Genomic DNA, 16,378 nt, shown 5'->3' on the forward strand with positions numbered 1-16,378 from the left:
TGGAGAACAGAAGTGCTGGCTGCCTTCCCGTCCTCGGATACCTCCGGCTAACCTCCTGCCAGGAACGGAGGCGTGCGCGGCCCCAAGCATGCCGCTGCCATAGAAGGGTGCTTACACAGGGCTTAGGCATGGTTGTCCCTCGCTAAAGAAACTGCTGCTCTGCAAACACGTATTATTTACCAATCAGAAGGTCAACTTAGTCAACAGCGCTGTGCTGAAACGCTCTGAATGTATTATCACAGCGAATATGCTAATAAATCTGTCACAGCTTCTGTCAGAGTCCCAACAATGTAAGCTATGATTCATTATGCTCTGGACTACTGTTGTGAGAGCTTGTTGATCTGTTACTCAATTGAATGCTAATTTGTTTAAAGCACATCATAATAAACACAAGGATAAAGGTTCAACTTTGTGCAGCCATGTCATGATGTCTACTGGTCAAAAGTAGAGGCGCTAATATGGCTAATTGCAGAGATAACAATAACAAAGTGTAGGTTTCAATGCTGAGAAGATCGGACTCATAAGTTGTTGGGTCAGCTATTATAACTTTTTGCACACTTGATAATTGTCTACATGATCACACACATACAATAAAGTTACTATTGATAACTCTAGTTCTCCGAATAAGACAATTCCGTCATCTTATCAATCATTTACTTGCATATTTTTTGTAATGGATTTTTAGTTGATTTTCAGAAACAGTTGGATCCAGACGTTTTTCATGACTGACAACTAGTTAAAGTCCAGTGGTGCTCATACATCACTCCTCCCAAGCTTTCACCTAAGCTCTTCCCGTGGTCCTGAATAACCAGGAAGCACTTGATTCTCTCGCTCAGAATCCAGGAATCCATAGCAAAGCTCACTCTTCCTTTGCGGAGAAAAACAACAGCCCCTTCTGATACTCACGCTGATGTCCATCCATCCATTTTCTTCCGCTTTATCCGGGGCCGGGTCGCGGGGGCAGCAGTCTCAGCAGAGATGCCCAAACTTCCCGGTCCACACACACCTCCTCCAGCTGTTCTGGGGGGACCCCGAGGCGACACCAGGCCAGCTCAGAGACATAGTGGAAGGCCCAGGACACTCACGCTGATGTCCGACAGTAAATTCCCTCACCTGCCCAAGCATCTGCAAAGGAGACGCAAAAAAGTGAAATGTTTAAAAAATGTCAGAAGCAAGAGCTAGCGCGTGGCTTGGCTTTAGAGCCTCACAAGGGCACGACTTTACAGAATGAAGCGCTAACAACTTACTATGTACATAAAGAAATACTTGTAAACAGCACATTTACAAGTATAAGATCTAACTTAAAATTCACTGTTAAAGTCCAGCTAATCCACTGCTGCAGTCACAAAAATAGTCCACATGGTCCAGATATCGATAGTTTTCCTCTCTTCTTCTCGACACTCCTTGCGTGTTTCTGTTTTGCCCATTTGACGAGTTAGCGGCTTTGTAGCTGATTTTACACTTAAAATCACCAGGTCCTCTCCTCATGCTGCCGCATGTGCCATCCTGTGTTTCCTGTTTGTTTGGGCCGAGTGTTTCCCTGGGATTGACCTGGCAGGCACTGCAGCATCGCATATTTTTCCACAATGCGACAGGATTGGCCAGTTCTCCTGTCGATTAAAGCGCAGAAGATAAACCTTATTAAAATTGCGATTAGATTCAAAATCGATTAATCGACCAGCCCTACAAGTCTTATTAAATCAATGTGGAATTTATAAACCAACGGAATTCAAGACCGTGATCTGGATGTGTTTGAAATTTTTACCAAATACCCGTGAAAAAGCATAACACCACTGCTTTAAAGATGGATGGTATTTGATACATTCTGGGTGGTATCAATATTCAGCAATACTCAACAGTGACCAACGTTATGAACAGGCTACGTTGTAATTAGCCTCATACACGGAAGTTTACGACTGTTTTGCTCGCGGCCATCGCTTGTCATCACGCGTAATGAGGCCGGTTGACAAGGTTAGACAGCGCTGGCCACATAATGGTCTCATTTGCGTGTTCAAGTTTGTGTTCCTGACAACGGTAAAACTTGTTGGATAAATAATCCAATCAGTCTCTACAGAAATAGCAACTCACTTCGGGACGTGTCTGTCACAATGTTTTGGTTATCGTTCTCATAAACAATCAAATATGTTGGAAACATGCTCGGATTTGGCGCGCCTACACTGTCCCTTGCCCAAATCACTGATAGTTTGTCAATTGATTTATGACGCTCATTTTGATGTTTATGCACAACACCATCACAGGGGCGTGTGATGTGGAAAACTGGTGTGCCGTTTTGGAGAAGCTCAGAGCTGTTGTGTTATACATTGCTGTATTGCGAACTGCTGAACTCGTGGTCGTGTTGAAAGTTACTGATCGGTGGGGGAAAAAAAGCACTTCTTCAATCTTTAACAGAAGCAGGTGCTGTGTGGGTCTGGCTATATTGCATTGTAGAATCATTACATAGATGTGATGAAAAATGTAGGTTAACTGTATGTGGTTAAAACGCCTCGAACCAGCGACTTATCGTGTAAACACAGGTATTTACACATGTTGACAGAACTTGTGGATTAATAAGTCTTTATTGCTTTTACTGCAAAGAAAGCCACAGTGCAATTGTCTATGTTTGAGTAGAATGGCCGACACCCACCCAGCCCTTTCTTTACATCCAAGCAGTTCTTGTCTAGCCACCCAGAATTTTGATGGGTGAGACTGACAATTGGAGTAGGATGGCTCACAAAACCCCAGTGCTTTTACAATATTACACAAAATAGTGTAAATAATGTCATTTATTTGTTTGAAATAAACCTATATTTATAAGCAAGAACTAAACCCGCCCTAATCGTAATGGTTTTCATATGGTCCAGGTGGATGTTTTCTGGCCTGGTATCGCCAAATGATATTTAGTCTGGGGACCACCAATTCATTTTCTCGTAGGAGGTGTGGTTTATGACTGTCCAGAGCCGTTTATTGGGCGCTACGAATGTCTATCATATCTACACGTAGCCATAACCAATCGTATCGATCGCATCTGATGATGTATGACGTACCCGCTGTAAACTTTCGAGCTAAACTATTTAGAACACGGTCTAAAGCTTGATCCAAAGATGGCGTCACGTTTTTTTAATCCGTGACCAAACTACAAGATTCCGTATGTCGAACAGTGCGTCATCCATAGACTGTAAAAAATAATAGACAACTCCTCTTCACTCCTCCTCCCCAAGGGGGAAATCATGGCAGATTTACAGACTCCTCCTCCCCAGCTCTGACGAAGCATGTTCCTAAAAAGGGCATAAGGGCGGGATCTTCACTGTAGACTCGGCACTTACGTGACGTGTAGTTCAGTCATAGCCGCACAGCTCCAATGCTAACAGTCCGGCTCTCATTAGTATACGAGATTTTTAAAATGTTTCTTACGAAAACCAGCCTGGTCCCTTTAATTGTGCCTAACCCAGCGTTAACACAGGAGCAATATCTAGCTGTAGACAGTTTTTAAAAAATAGGCACCAGGCTTTACAGTTGTTTAGAACGTGTCTAAAGTCCAATGCTATGAAATGTAAAAATAGCTTGTTCTGCCACCACTATATGGAGGTGCTACAGTTCGTCGATGTGAATCTCTGCTACAAGCGGCCATTGGCGTCATTGTCTTGCCGTCCCTCCTCGTTCTGTGATTGGTCCCCAAATCCATACGAAGATTTAGGCCATGGTCCCCAGGCTGCTGTGAAGTTCGAAATGATTGGAGCGCACACAGCAGCATGGGGATTCCCAGGTTAGATGTTTTCAGCAACTTCTGAATTCACATATCCACCTTGAACCTATCAAACAGAGGATTCTCAATTCAGCTTTTTCCGGGAAGTTTGCGTGGGTGACACTATTCATTGTGCCCACCCCTTCTCTCGTATTAGTTTACATAGGACTGCAGACGTCAAAAGAAAATCAAGTTACTACATGGACGCAAAGCCGCTTTCAGGCCGCCAACAGAACCAGTGCAGAGTCGACTTCTTGGTGGACATCAACATCAAATGAATCTGCTGTACATCAGGTTTTTGGCAGTAAACATTGTCTCTCGTTCTTCGCTTCGCTCTCTACTGGAAATGCCATGACCAAGGAAGTGTGGATCCGTGGCAAAAAGAGGCAAAAGTGGGTGGGGCAGAATGAGGTGAACACATTTTGAAGACCAGCCGTCCTCAGCCGTGTCACCCTTCCACTTTCTACCACAAAAAGGAACATGAATCCACATGTGGAGATAAAATAGATTTTTTTTAAATGTTTTTTTGGAGCCGGTAACCAATCAAAGAAATGCAGGAGGCTCGGCACAGTGGCAGAGTGGTCAGACTCACATCAAGAAGGTTTCCGGACAGAGCTGGAGCTTTCTGTGTGGAGTTTGCGTGTTCTCCTTATCTCCTCCAAGCACTTTCATGTAACCCATCAAACTAAAACATGCGCAGCAGCATTCTCCCCATTGCTAACCAGTGCTTCGCCTTTACATATTCGCTTTCCCTCTGGGCTGTTCCGTGCTAAATGTTCTCCCGCCAGTGTTTTGAAGTGACTTTGAGTCTTGAATTCATTTGCTTTGTAGCATCTGTTCTCTTAATCTAATGTGTTTGTCTGGCAGAAACCGTCCATATTGTGCCTTTATCTGCACAAACCCGAGTGTGCTCTGAATCAGCCACAGATCTCTTATCAGTACGATGATTACGCTTCATCTTTCATGAAATATCAAAGGTTTTCATACCTAGACCAAGGCATTCAACTATTTCACGCTTTTAATCAGCAGAAAGTCCCTTTTTCTTTACCATATTACTTGAAAATGATGATCAGCAAAATAAAGTGGAACACCCGTTTTCAGTCATTTTCCCCTTAACTGGGCTTAACCTGACAACTACTCATCCCAGGTCTTTGAGATTAATGTCAGTGATTCATAGAGCCCCAAGACACGATACCATCCATGAGTTTCATTATTTATTTTATTTTTTTTACCTTATTGACACAAAAATACAACTTTAATTGGGAACGCAGTGTACTCCAACTGCACTTTCCTTGCCAACACAGTTGGTAAACAGAAACTTATCTTTGATTCAAGTTTGCAAACTGCACAGACCTGATGGAGAAGAAATCAATAAAAGAAATGCAGGAGGCTCGGCGCAGTGGCAGAGTGGTTAGACTCACATCAAGAAGGTTTTGGGGACGATTTCCGGACAGAGCTGGAGCTTTCTGTGTGGAGTTTGCGTGTTCTCCTTATCTCCTCCAAGCACTTTCATGTAGCCCATCAAACTAAAACATGCGCAGCAGCATTCTCCCCATTGCTAACCCAGTGCTTCGCCTTTACATATGCGCTTTCCCTCTGTGCTGTTCCGTGCTAAATGTTCTCTCGCCAGTGTTTTGAAGTGACTTTGAGTTTTGAATTCAGAGCGGCGCACGCTAATACGTCTACATCATGCGGCGTGGTGTTTGATTTACCCAAATCAATCTCGTCTTGCACTGGAAATAAACTGTGGCTGATTGAAGGTAAACAAGTTGAAACCTAACAGCACAAAGGCCAGCTCCAGTCAGGGCTCATTATAACTACCACACAGGAGGACACAAACATATACAGCAGACGTGGAAAGGCTTTTAATCTCAGATGCTTAACGTATTGCCCACAGTTTTGCCTCTTTTCCTGGCATTTAGTAAGTAGAAATAAGGCTTGTAATGGTAAGAGTGAACATTCATTGATAGGCAAGGTGGGCGAAGTGTTTAGCTGGGATTTCTAATCCTGACTGTGAGATCTATGGACAAATGCTCCAATCACTGAGCCGTTATTGAAATGTTTATTGTACTGTAAAATGTACGGGTTGTGTGGAACGGAATGTACTTTTACTCAGTTACACAGTGTTCCATCCTTAAATACATATTTGGAGTGGTGTTATGGGCAATTCATGTAATGCTACCGTTCAACAATACCCGTATGTTATTTAACAAAAAGTTTAGGTACTGATTAAGGCCACCATCACCAGCAAAAAAATATCAAATACTGTATACACTGCCTGACCAAAAAAGTGTCCACCTGTCAACTGTTCTGATCTGGGGGCTCTGCAGTTGGTCAGGTCTAGCTTCAGCAACACCATGAGCCCAAAGAATGAGCTCAGCTGACGACCTGAACGTCCTGAGTGACCAGGCTATTCCATTGATGGATTTCTTCTTCCCTGATGCCACAGCCATGTTCCAAGGCGACAATGCCAGGAGTCATCGGGCTTACATTCTGAAAGAGCAGTTCAGGGAGCATGGGGCAGCATTATCACAGACAGTCTTAACCCCATTGAGAATCTTTGGGATGTGCTGGAGAAGGCTTTCCGCCAAGGCCAAACTCTCCCATCACCAATAGTCGATCTTAGACAGGCTTTATAATTTATTAACCATGATTCACATTTTGAATTCGAGCCCTGCTTGGAACGCCCATAAGAAGGCTAAATCATCGCTTAACCAGTTCCCTGCACGCCATCTACCACCTTTTGTGTTTTACTCACACTTATCTTACACATATTTTCAGAAATGGCAATGTCTTAGCTTTCAAATGAGGCCTTGCACTGGCCTATAGGCTGTAGTCAATAACCCAACAAAAGACACGACAAGAAAGTGACGAAATCGCCGAAAAATTGACGACAAAACCACAAAGAAGAAAAAAGACGAATACCTGACAAGTCTTTGACAAAAACGCAACTAAAATCTGATGAAAAAGCAACAAAAAAAGCAACATGAAGACGACAAAATTGCGTCCCAGAAAAAGCAACAATAAAACAACAACAAAAAACAACACTAAAAAGCGATGAAAACGCCACACAACACAACAAAAAATAGATTAGAATGTTCCGGAGAAGCAACAACGACACAATAAAAAAAAGCGATGAAAAAGCAAAAAAAAAAAAAAAAAAAATGCGACAATAACGTGACGTAAACGCAGGGGTGGACTGGGACTGAAAAACAGCCCTGGACTCTGACTAGCCTGGCCCAAATTAGCGTAATTGTGCACTTCCACAAATACATATTTTAACCTCTGACCACCCGCCTTGACATTAACGAGTGCATTTTCCCCAGTTCAGCTTTTTATTTTTTTATTTTTTTTATTGGTATCATCAGCAAAAGGAACAGGAAAGGTGGTCGTAGAAACAGAAGCAAAATCATTAATATAAATAATAAATAATAATGGTCCCAAAATTGAACCTTGTGGTACACCATACTCCACGGAATTCCTTTTAGATTCATGTTTTTTTATACTTTTTTTTTTTACTCACGTTTTTGTAGGTTTTTTATTGTCCGTGTTTTTGTTGACTTTTCATCCTCTTTTTCTCGCTAAACGTGGCAAAGACAAGACAAGAAAGCTTTGTCGGTCTTAGCTTTCAAATGAGGCGTTACAGTGGCCTCTAGGCTTTTAGATTGGGTAAATGGAGAGCTGGAGAAAATGTTTTCGGCTACAGTGGGAGTTCGGAAGTTAAAAGACTTCATTGCAGTGGCGGCTGGTGATGTGAAAACCAGGGGGGGCTGTTGCCTCGACCTAACTTCAATTATATTTTAGAAGATACTTATAAACATTGTTTTTAACTTAAAAAAGAAAGTTATCTTTGGGGCATTTAATATTATTATTTTTATGTAGAATATATTCAAAACTTATTGTTTAGTTTTATTCAACTAAAAAATAAATCATTTCTGACTAAAGTGTAGTGATAGTCACTATACATATTTGTATTGTGCACCACTGATATGTGTTTTGTACCAACAGAACCAGAACAAAGGCAGGAGGTGTTTCCTCTTTGATTTCATGTACAGTTTTAGTCCCAGACCTGCTGTGGTTTCATTATGAGCCTCAGAGCCACAGGTTTAAACCCGTATAAACTGTCAGACAAATGATCCGCTCAGAAATAATGTGCAGCTCACGTTTAGAAGAGAGTCCTCCTCCTCCTCCTCCTCCTCCTCCTCCTCCTCCTCCTCCTCCTCCTCCTCCTCCTCCTGTAGCACCTGGAGCTCCTCCTCTGTTTCCCTCAGTGAATGAATGAAGTTCCCCTCTCCTGTCGTAGCTCCTCCTCACGGTCCTGAATCTTCTCTCCATCAAATGTCCACGTCCTGGGACAGAACTGTCTGTCCAAGTCAGCGAGGGTTTGTCCCAAAGTGTGAGATAAACAAGCAGCAGCTAAAGCAGACGAGCTAGTTAGCATCGTCATGCTACCTCCAGGAAAGTCCGTTTAGACGTGACTTCTGACGAAGAAAGTTGTCCCAAGTCCATTAGTTTGACTAAGTCCTTTCACCTCCTCTCAGGAAACAACACGAAGCTCCTCCGTCTCTCAGATGAGAAGTTTTTCCTCCGATCGTCCGTGAGCTCAGAGCTGCTCCCACAACGGGCTACTCGTTTTTGTTTACAGTAGAGCTTCCTCGTCTTTCACCTGTTAAATCTCCGATGGGCGCTCGGCCTCAGCGCCCATCGGAGATTTAACATTGCGCGTCTCTGATTGGTTGAATTAATGATATACAGTGACGTTTTTATACCATAGTAGAGCGCCGTTGGTTAGATGTTTGGGGCGCTGTTCCTCGCCGCCCCAAGCACAAAACTACACATTTATGAGGCTGTTACAGCGGTTACAGCACACAATGAACCAGGCAGACAAAATGACACGCTCCTTCACCTCCACTCCCCCTCCCTCCACTGTATAAAAGACCTGTATATAAGAAAGTTAGGATTTTGCTAAGCTTAAAACTTGTTATATTATTTGCATAATTGATAGGAGGGGCGGCGCCCCACCGCCCATAATGGACCAGCCGCCACTGCTTCATTGTACAACCAGGCACAGAACAAAACAGCACTTGAAGAAATGCCGTCGTTCCTCGCCCTGCATTCCGCGCCTCTCCGGCACAGAACGCGCAGCGCGGCGGGGACAGCCCGACACTGGCCGAGGTGGTGCTTCCCATCGCGGGTGAGGCGGAGGGAGTTAAAGAGCGCACAGCCTCTCTCTCTCTCTCTCTCTCTCTTTCTCACTCACCCTTTTTTCTCCGGTGCGCGTGAGGCCGAGGGGAGGAGCGCGCTGCTCGCTCCCGGGCCTGTCCGTATAAGAAGTGTGGAGCGTTCAAGTAGGGATCTCACACAGCTACTCAGGAGCTACGAAATGATCTGCCCTCGAGCCGCTGCAAAATGCTGGATGGACACCTACTCCTGGGATGGTTATCGTTCACGGTCATAGTGTGGCTCGTCGGCTTGCCCGGACCGACCGCTGCGTATTTTGGGTAAGGCGTTATAGAGTTTGACAGCGTTTTCTCTCTTGCCTCGTCCTCCAGCTCTTCTTCTATGTTCATTTGATCGGCTGTTCAATTTACCTGTAAAAGTTAATTGGGCATGTGGGAAGTTGGCAACTGGAGGGACATGGCTTTACGCAGCGGGTGCGCGCAGAGCAGGTTGCCTGTTTCAAACTAATAAAAACGACTGACAGTTTGCCTTTTTCACTGTTCAAGTGAAAAAAAAAAAAACAGCGCTACTATTAAGGGAAGCCCTCTTCGTTTCATTAAATGTACTTTATAGCCATGTCGAAAGTACTTTGTCCGGCACTTCGCTGCGTCAGGTAATAACAAGATTGTTACATGTTTTGGAAAAGTCGTTGTGATTAGTCATAGAAGTTGTAAAGATGAACAGAATAAAAAGAAAATAAACAAGTCAGTGCTCAAACCTTTTACGCACAGACTGGCTAACCGTGCATCGCGTAATTTACACGCAGCATTTGCAACTCTTGATACGTTTCCCCAACTTTATTCTTAAAGAAAAGTGCACTGGACTGGGTTTTGAGTGACAGGTAGATTGTTTTACCGAAACACTTGTAAAATCATAACCTCCTCGAGTATACTTACGTCTGCTTGAGACCCAACAGCTGGTAACAATAAAGCAATCTTGACGGAGTGAACCGGTGGCCGGAGCGTCTTGCTCAGTCAGCGTGTGCGCTGCGAAATTCCCCCCATCTCCAGCATAAACATCACACTTTCTTCCCTTTTTTTTTTTTTTTTTTTTTTTGTACCCCCTCCTCCTTGTCATTTCTGCTGCTCCCATCAAGAAAAACAGCCCGAACACGTGCGAAGGCGAAGGCAGTGATGTTTTAACTGTGCCTGAATCATGTCATGCAGGCACAATAATGTGGAGTTGACTGAAGCTAAGGGGGTGTACATTTCAAAGTAGAAGGCAGTCCCGGGGAACGCCTTGGAGTTTTAGGTGTAGTCGGCTATGTTCCCCGGCGCTAGTCAGGCTGCAGGCAAGTTGCAGAGCTGTCTGTGGAATTGTAGGGAGTAACAACTGTAGTGAAAGTCGTTCGAATGAGGGCATGAGAAAAATGGACATTGAGCTGTGTTTTGTCCCAATCTTCAACATTCACAAGTTCATAACACTCAGCCAACACCACCTGCTGATGTCATGAGGTGGTGCTTCTCAGAGACAGGGCTTGTTCGGGTCATTTCGGCACTCGTATTGCCTCCGCTAGTTATTTCTGCATTTTCGTTTTATGCGTTCTGAAAATAGGGCTGAATGACTTTTACTTTAAAGCCACACTGCGGAACATTGTTTGTATGCTGCTGCGGCACAAGAGCCACTAAAAACAAAAAACACTGACAATGCTGTTTTTGCTGTGTTAACAAAATAGAGCATTTGGAAGAGGACTTAATGTATTTAAAGCAGCATTAAGCAACTTTTTATGTGAAAAAAAAGTTGATATTTGTGCGTATTTGACCTTGTAGTGACCATACGGCTGTATGAGTGGTCAGCACAGCGCCTTTACTTTCATCACAGTGGTCTCTAGGACGCTCCAGGATCAAGTGTTTGGAAGGTTTTCGCTGTTGACGGACCCTTTCACTAGAAAACCTACAAAACAATTGATCCTGGAGTGTTTTAGAGACCACTGTGATGGAAAGTAAAGGTGCCAAGGTGCCACGACAAGGTCAAATATGCACAAATGTCTCCTTTCTTTTTTGGGCATAAAAAGTTGCGTAATGCACCTTTAAACCTTTTGTTTGGCTTACTGTGGTCAAAGCAAAGCGGCCACATCTCCACGGAGACGACCCGGGGATGTCCCGCTCCCAGGCAAAGTTACGAGTCACTCTCATAGACTTTTTTTTTAACGGAATTTTCATCAACAAAAGTGCTTGTGCTGATAAACATGTTCACGTTTTATACTATTGGCAGAAATGTTGTGCAATATGGCTTTAAAGTTATGTAATATCAGTGTCAAAAAGGTTTAATAGGACCTTTGAAATGAATCCATCCCGGAGTGGGCACGTGTGTGTTTAGCTGTCATGAGCTGGCATACATACACGTTGATTGTTAACCAGAAGACTGGAGGATGTGGTTCTTGGATGGTATTTGTTTCCGAGTTATTCCAAGTGCTCCGGTTGTGCATAAATTATGACAATGACACACACATTTCTAACGTCTTAGCTCACTGTGAAGCATGTTGGTGCAAAGGAGCACTTTCCTTAGAGACGAAAAAAAGGGTCCAGGTTGGATTCTGTGCAGAGTGTGACTTTTCTGTCTTGTACATCTTGAATTGGAATTGGTTCACTTGTCGTGTAACTTTCTAAAAAAAAAACTCTTGCAGATTCGGTCTCGATGTTATCACGATTCATGCGACCTTTGCATCTGGCATCAACATTGCCTTTTAACATACAACTAAAACCACCTTATGCTTCTGAAAGCTCAGACTTTACTGTGATTGGCTAAATCGTCCTGTCACTCACTCAGAGCATGATTGAGCATAGAATTGTGACAAACCATAGCCTGAACGTCCAGAATTTTGTGATAGAATTTGCATTTTTTTTTTCAACAGTACGACACGGGCAAGGGAAGGTGTGATTTACCTTTCTCCATCTCTTGAGCTAAGTTTGGTCATGACCACCTGGCTGGAGGACGTGGTCTCTTGTCTCAAATGTTTTGTAATGGAGGATTCAAAAGTAATAGCAACATTGATCCACACAGGCCATTTACGCAAAAGGACTTCATGGCATGTTTTAGAACCCTAACAAACTATGGAAAGGGTATGGCATTATCTGGGCTACTTCCCTCCATCACAATCACATAAGATGTGGCGAAGAGAAGCTATTCACCTTATTCTGGAAGTTCGCGTGGGCGCCGCCATGAACTCCCCGCCCCTTCACTCCTATTCGTCAACATAGGACTGGAGGATTCAAGAGAAAATCAGTTCTACACGGACACAAAGCAGTTTTTAGGCCGTGCAGAGAAACGGTGCAGTGTTGACTTGTTGGTGCAAATGAACATTGGACGTTTTACACAAATCAATCTACTAAACATCAGATTTTAGGTCAAAAGAGGCAAAAGTGGAATCAGGTGAATTCAGGTGACTCAACACTCTACAACCTGATAAGACTCTAAGTGGACATAGGCAAAATGTCAGCACTTCGTCTGTACTTTCTCGATACAATTGCGTCATTGCCCAAACCCAAAGTTGTCCTCCACATTATCAAAGCCCATAATCCAGTGTTATGTCCTTGTTGTTCTGCTCAAAGTTTTCCTCTAAGGCTATTTTTAAGCCTCCTGTGCTTGATAGTATGTCCACTTCAACAGCCCTGGCCTTTGAAGAGTAGAACTGGATGATTCTCGAAACATGGGGCACCCAAGCAAAGAAATGTCCAGTTGAGTCGATTTAGTGGACTCTGTTTACACGTTTTCCTGATGTTTTATTCTGTGAATCCAATCACTGTTTAGTGCGTTGGTGTCAGTTAATGGTCTTGCTTCAATAGACATACTAACCTGCAGAGATAGAACTGGGGTCACTCAGTTTTTGACTTGCAAAATTGTCTCTAACAGAAGAAAAAAACGACCAGTCTAACCCATGACCAAAGATTGTTTCAGAATTTCTACTGATCATAAGACATTAAAAGCCATAAGCTTCTTGCCCGTTTAACCCAACGTAACAGTGGCTCACTTGGTCAGAGCATTCGTCCCCAGATCCAAAGGTCAGCGAAATCCATCTCCAACCGGTCCAGACTGTTCGCTGTGTCCGTGGACAAGACACTCATTTGCTATTGAAAGTACCCAACCCCAAACCTTGTCCTTACGTTCTGCGGTCGCCGTGCTCCTGTGAAAGCGGTTGTTTTCTGTCCCGCTGACGGATGGGGCTGGTGCTGAGCTGCCCCGAGACAAATGACTGCAGACTGTGGAGTGATGACACTTGAAGCTCTTCCAGAGGACAGGGATTTATGGCAGGTATGGAGGGGGCGAGGGAGGGCTCTGGGTTAGAGCAGGGTGAGAGCGCCTCCAGGACTGTCAGCCGATACCGCAGGCTCGCCCGCTCTGTTCCGGAATTGTCCCCCGAAGCAAAGGTTTGTCTGACGCAGCAAACCGAAGCTTGGACGTAAAAGTTTGAATGATGGTAGAAACGCGTCTTATCGAGATGAAAAGTATTGCGATTGGAATCAAGATGTGGGTCCATAACCTGGTAAAAGTCAGATTAAAATTACAGGTGCATGTAACAGATATCATATCAATCTGGAATGGGATCCTGTTAAAATCATTAGGAAAGAGAACACACTTTCAGCTGAACTGTAACCATCAGCCAGGTCTCAAAATGTAATAGACAAAAAATGTGCGAAAACTGTAAAACAATTGAATATTTAGAAATGATTGCATTTTAAGTTGTGGCTGCATTACTTTTCATTTATGAGGTAACCCCTTTATTTCTTAACCCCTTAACTCCCACCTGAACTGAGCACATTTTCTCCAGTTTGGCTTTACCCCAGTCCAAAAGCTTCTGGAAAAAAGCTGTGAAAATAGCAAAAAAAACTGAGACGAAAACAATGATGGAAATGTGACAAAAAAGTGAGAAAACATTGACAAAAAAGTGAAGAAAAATTGATGAAAAAGTGGCAAAAAATGACCAAAAAATGTGACAAATAAATAACAAAAATGTGATAAATATTTGACAAAAAAATACAAAAAATGTACAAAAAAAATGGCAAATGTGCCAAAAGTGTGATAAAAAAATGGACGAAAAAATGACAAAAATGTGATAAAAAAAATTGACAAAAATGTGACAAAAAATGACAATAAAATGACAAAAAAACGTTTAAAAAAATGATTTGAATACCCATAAAAAAAAATCTGACGTGAGGAAAAAGATCCTCTCCGTTCAGGTGGGAGTTAAGAGGTCAACAAGTCTATGAAAGTGCTTGTTTGTGACATGTTATATATCTCATTCAACCAGTCAATTTGAGGCAAACATATGAGCACAAGTGAAAGACCAAATGTGGATTTTAGTGGGATTGTGGTAAAAGATTACTCAGAATAGATAACGTTTTGGGAAATTCCAAACATTTTGTTCTAAAGCGAGAAATGGTCAAAATGAGAACATGTACAAACTTGGCTCAATGGGTTCCTGTACCCTGTGAACTCCATCTCAAACCTTTAACTTGCTTCACAATATAGACAGACACAACACCGACATCTATAAATGACTAATGTAGATCAGATTGTGATATAACAATAGGAGTACAGTACATTGTGCCTGGATGGAGAACTCAAAGGCCCTGTACCAGATTTGATTGTCTGTGGAGCAACATTAGTTTTGTCCTCTTCCACTATATTGTAAACTGGGATAATTGTGGAAAATGGCTGTGCCTATAAATTTGTATGAATTTCATGAACTTGCAGGTGGATTTCTAGCATTTCTGTGGCAATGAACCTGAAAAATGACCCTTCATGTTTGTGAAATGCCTATATACTCATCCCTTTTAAGAATTGGGATGCTAAAAAATGTGTTAGGAAAGTTGGGAACGAGTTTGGACCTCAACTAAAAAAATAATTTACTCGCTCTCTTTTTGATTGTCAGGTATAGGGCCTTTAACATGGGATTATAAATTTGTCAGAAGATTTTTCTCATGTGATGTAGACATTTGTGGAATAATAATCAGCCCTAGTCTACAATGCAACAGCGCAGTTTCTGATTCTACTTACTGATGAATCCGAAGCTTAAAGCGCACACCGAAATAGTTGGTACGCTCCAGATTTTAAACGTCAGCTTCGACCAAACATGATTGAAACCAACAGGCCCGAAAGTGCAGATATAAAAAGCCAGCTGACACACTCTGTAGTAATTTATGTCTCTGGGTAAATGTTGTTCTCCGGGGTGTTGCACCCTCCGGTTGGCACGCGCCTCTGGAAAGTGGGTGATGCAGACATAGTGTATGGCACCTGTAATGGCTGGAAACGTCTCTGCCCTTCTCTCTGCAGCGTCATCGCGTGTAACAGGCATGTAACTCTTCTGTAGCTAACATGGCACTTTAGCGAAAACATGACTCCACTCCGTGAGGTGATGTAAGCGGCGCGTACAGTGGCTTCAGAATGTTTTTCGGTCCGCTTTTTTTTTATTACCCACCGCAGCTGGTCATGAGGTGAAGTGTTTTATTTGGAAATGGAAATGATACAGAGTTGGTATTTCATCTCCGTTTGTCCAATTGCAGGCTCTACCATCGAGCGACTACAGGATTTTGGATTTCACCGAAAAAAGCGCACAAACAAATGGATCATAGTCTTGAAGTTAAAAAACGTATAAAATTCAAAATACAGTGTCTGGTGGGGACAGAAAGGGTGTAAAGCTAGGGTGACCAGACGTCCCAGTTTAGCCAGGACCGTCCCGGTTTCGAGCCCTCTGTCTCATGTCCCCCTGAGTTTATCCAAAAGTGATTTGTCCCAGTTTTGCTTGTTCCAGGTGTCCCGGGATCGTCACCAGAGCCATGCCCAAAGCATTGTTCTGACTAGAAACGCTTTACCCAAATCTAAAAGCTTCTTGACTGGAGCCCGTAGCCCATAGATACAGACGGCAACGCATCCTACAAACAAGGGGGTGTGGCCTAGCCGAGGGGGAGTAAAGCATGTTTTGGGAAACACAATTTTTCACTCTTTCTAGCCGTTTTCTGGCGGAATATAAACGTATTTATCACACCTATCCCAAGTCTAAATTGGGTCCATATGGATGTTTTTTTCACTGCAGTCTGTTCTGTAGAAGCGGGAAAAAAACAGCAGTCATAGCTAGCGTTAGCATCATGTTAGCACCATGTCTTTGATAATGTTGACTATTCATAATTCAGCATTTGTTAAAGTAGTTTTGCAGTAATTATAGAAATGTTGTTTTCCCACACAACTGCCTCAAACTATAGGCTAGTGCAGGGGTCACCAACGTGGTGCCCGCGGGCACCCAGGGGCCCTTTGGGGCATGTCCAGTAGCCCTTGGGACTTTTTCTAAAGTGTAAAACACTAATTCTTAAAATTACAGTTATTTTGGTTCTTGTGACTCAGTATGAGTTTAAAATAAAGCTATTTTAATATAATATGGGGCCAATATCCTATAAGTGAACAGTGTACGTTTAAGTCTTT

The 16,378-nt window shown here is 43.0% G+C and overlaps 1 protein-coding gene across 1 annotated transcript in view; it reads left to right on the forward strand.

Annotated features, from left to right (window-relative positions):
• The first annotated feature begins 9,103 nt into the window (after positions 1-9,103).
• The window catches only part of wnt9a (wingless-type MMTV integration site family, member 9A), a 35,424-nt gene continuing 28,149 nt past the window's right edge, over positions 9,104-16,378 (forward strand). Inside the window, exon 1 of the mRNA XM_079569217.1 lies at positions 9,104-9,243. Within this exon, the coding sequence (XP_079425343.1) occupies positions 9,152-9,243 (92 nt within the window). The 5' untranslated portion in view covers positions 9,104-9,151. The remainder of the gene's footprint in view (positions 9,244-16,378) is intronic.

The sequence above is a fragment of the Gobius niger genome (assembly GCF_951799975.1).
Source record: "Gobius niger genome assembly, chromosome: 13".
In the NCBI taxonomy this organism is placed as follows: domain Eukaryota; kingdom Metazoa; phylum Chordata; class Actinopteri; order Gobiiformes; family Gobiidae; genus Gobius; species Gobius niger.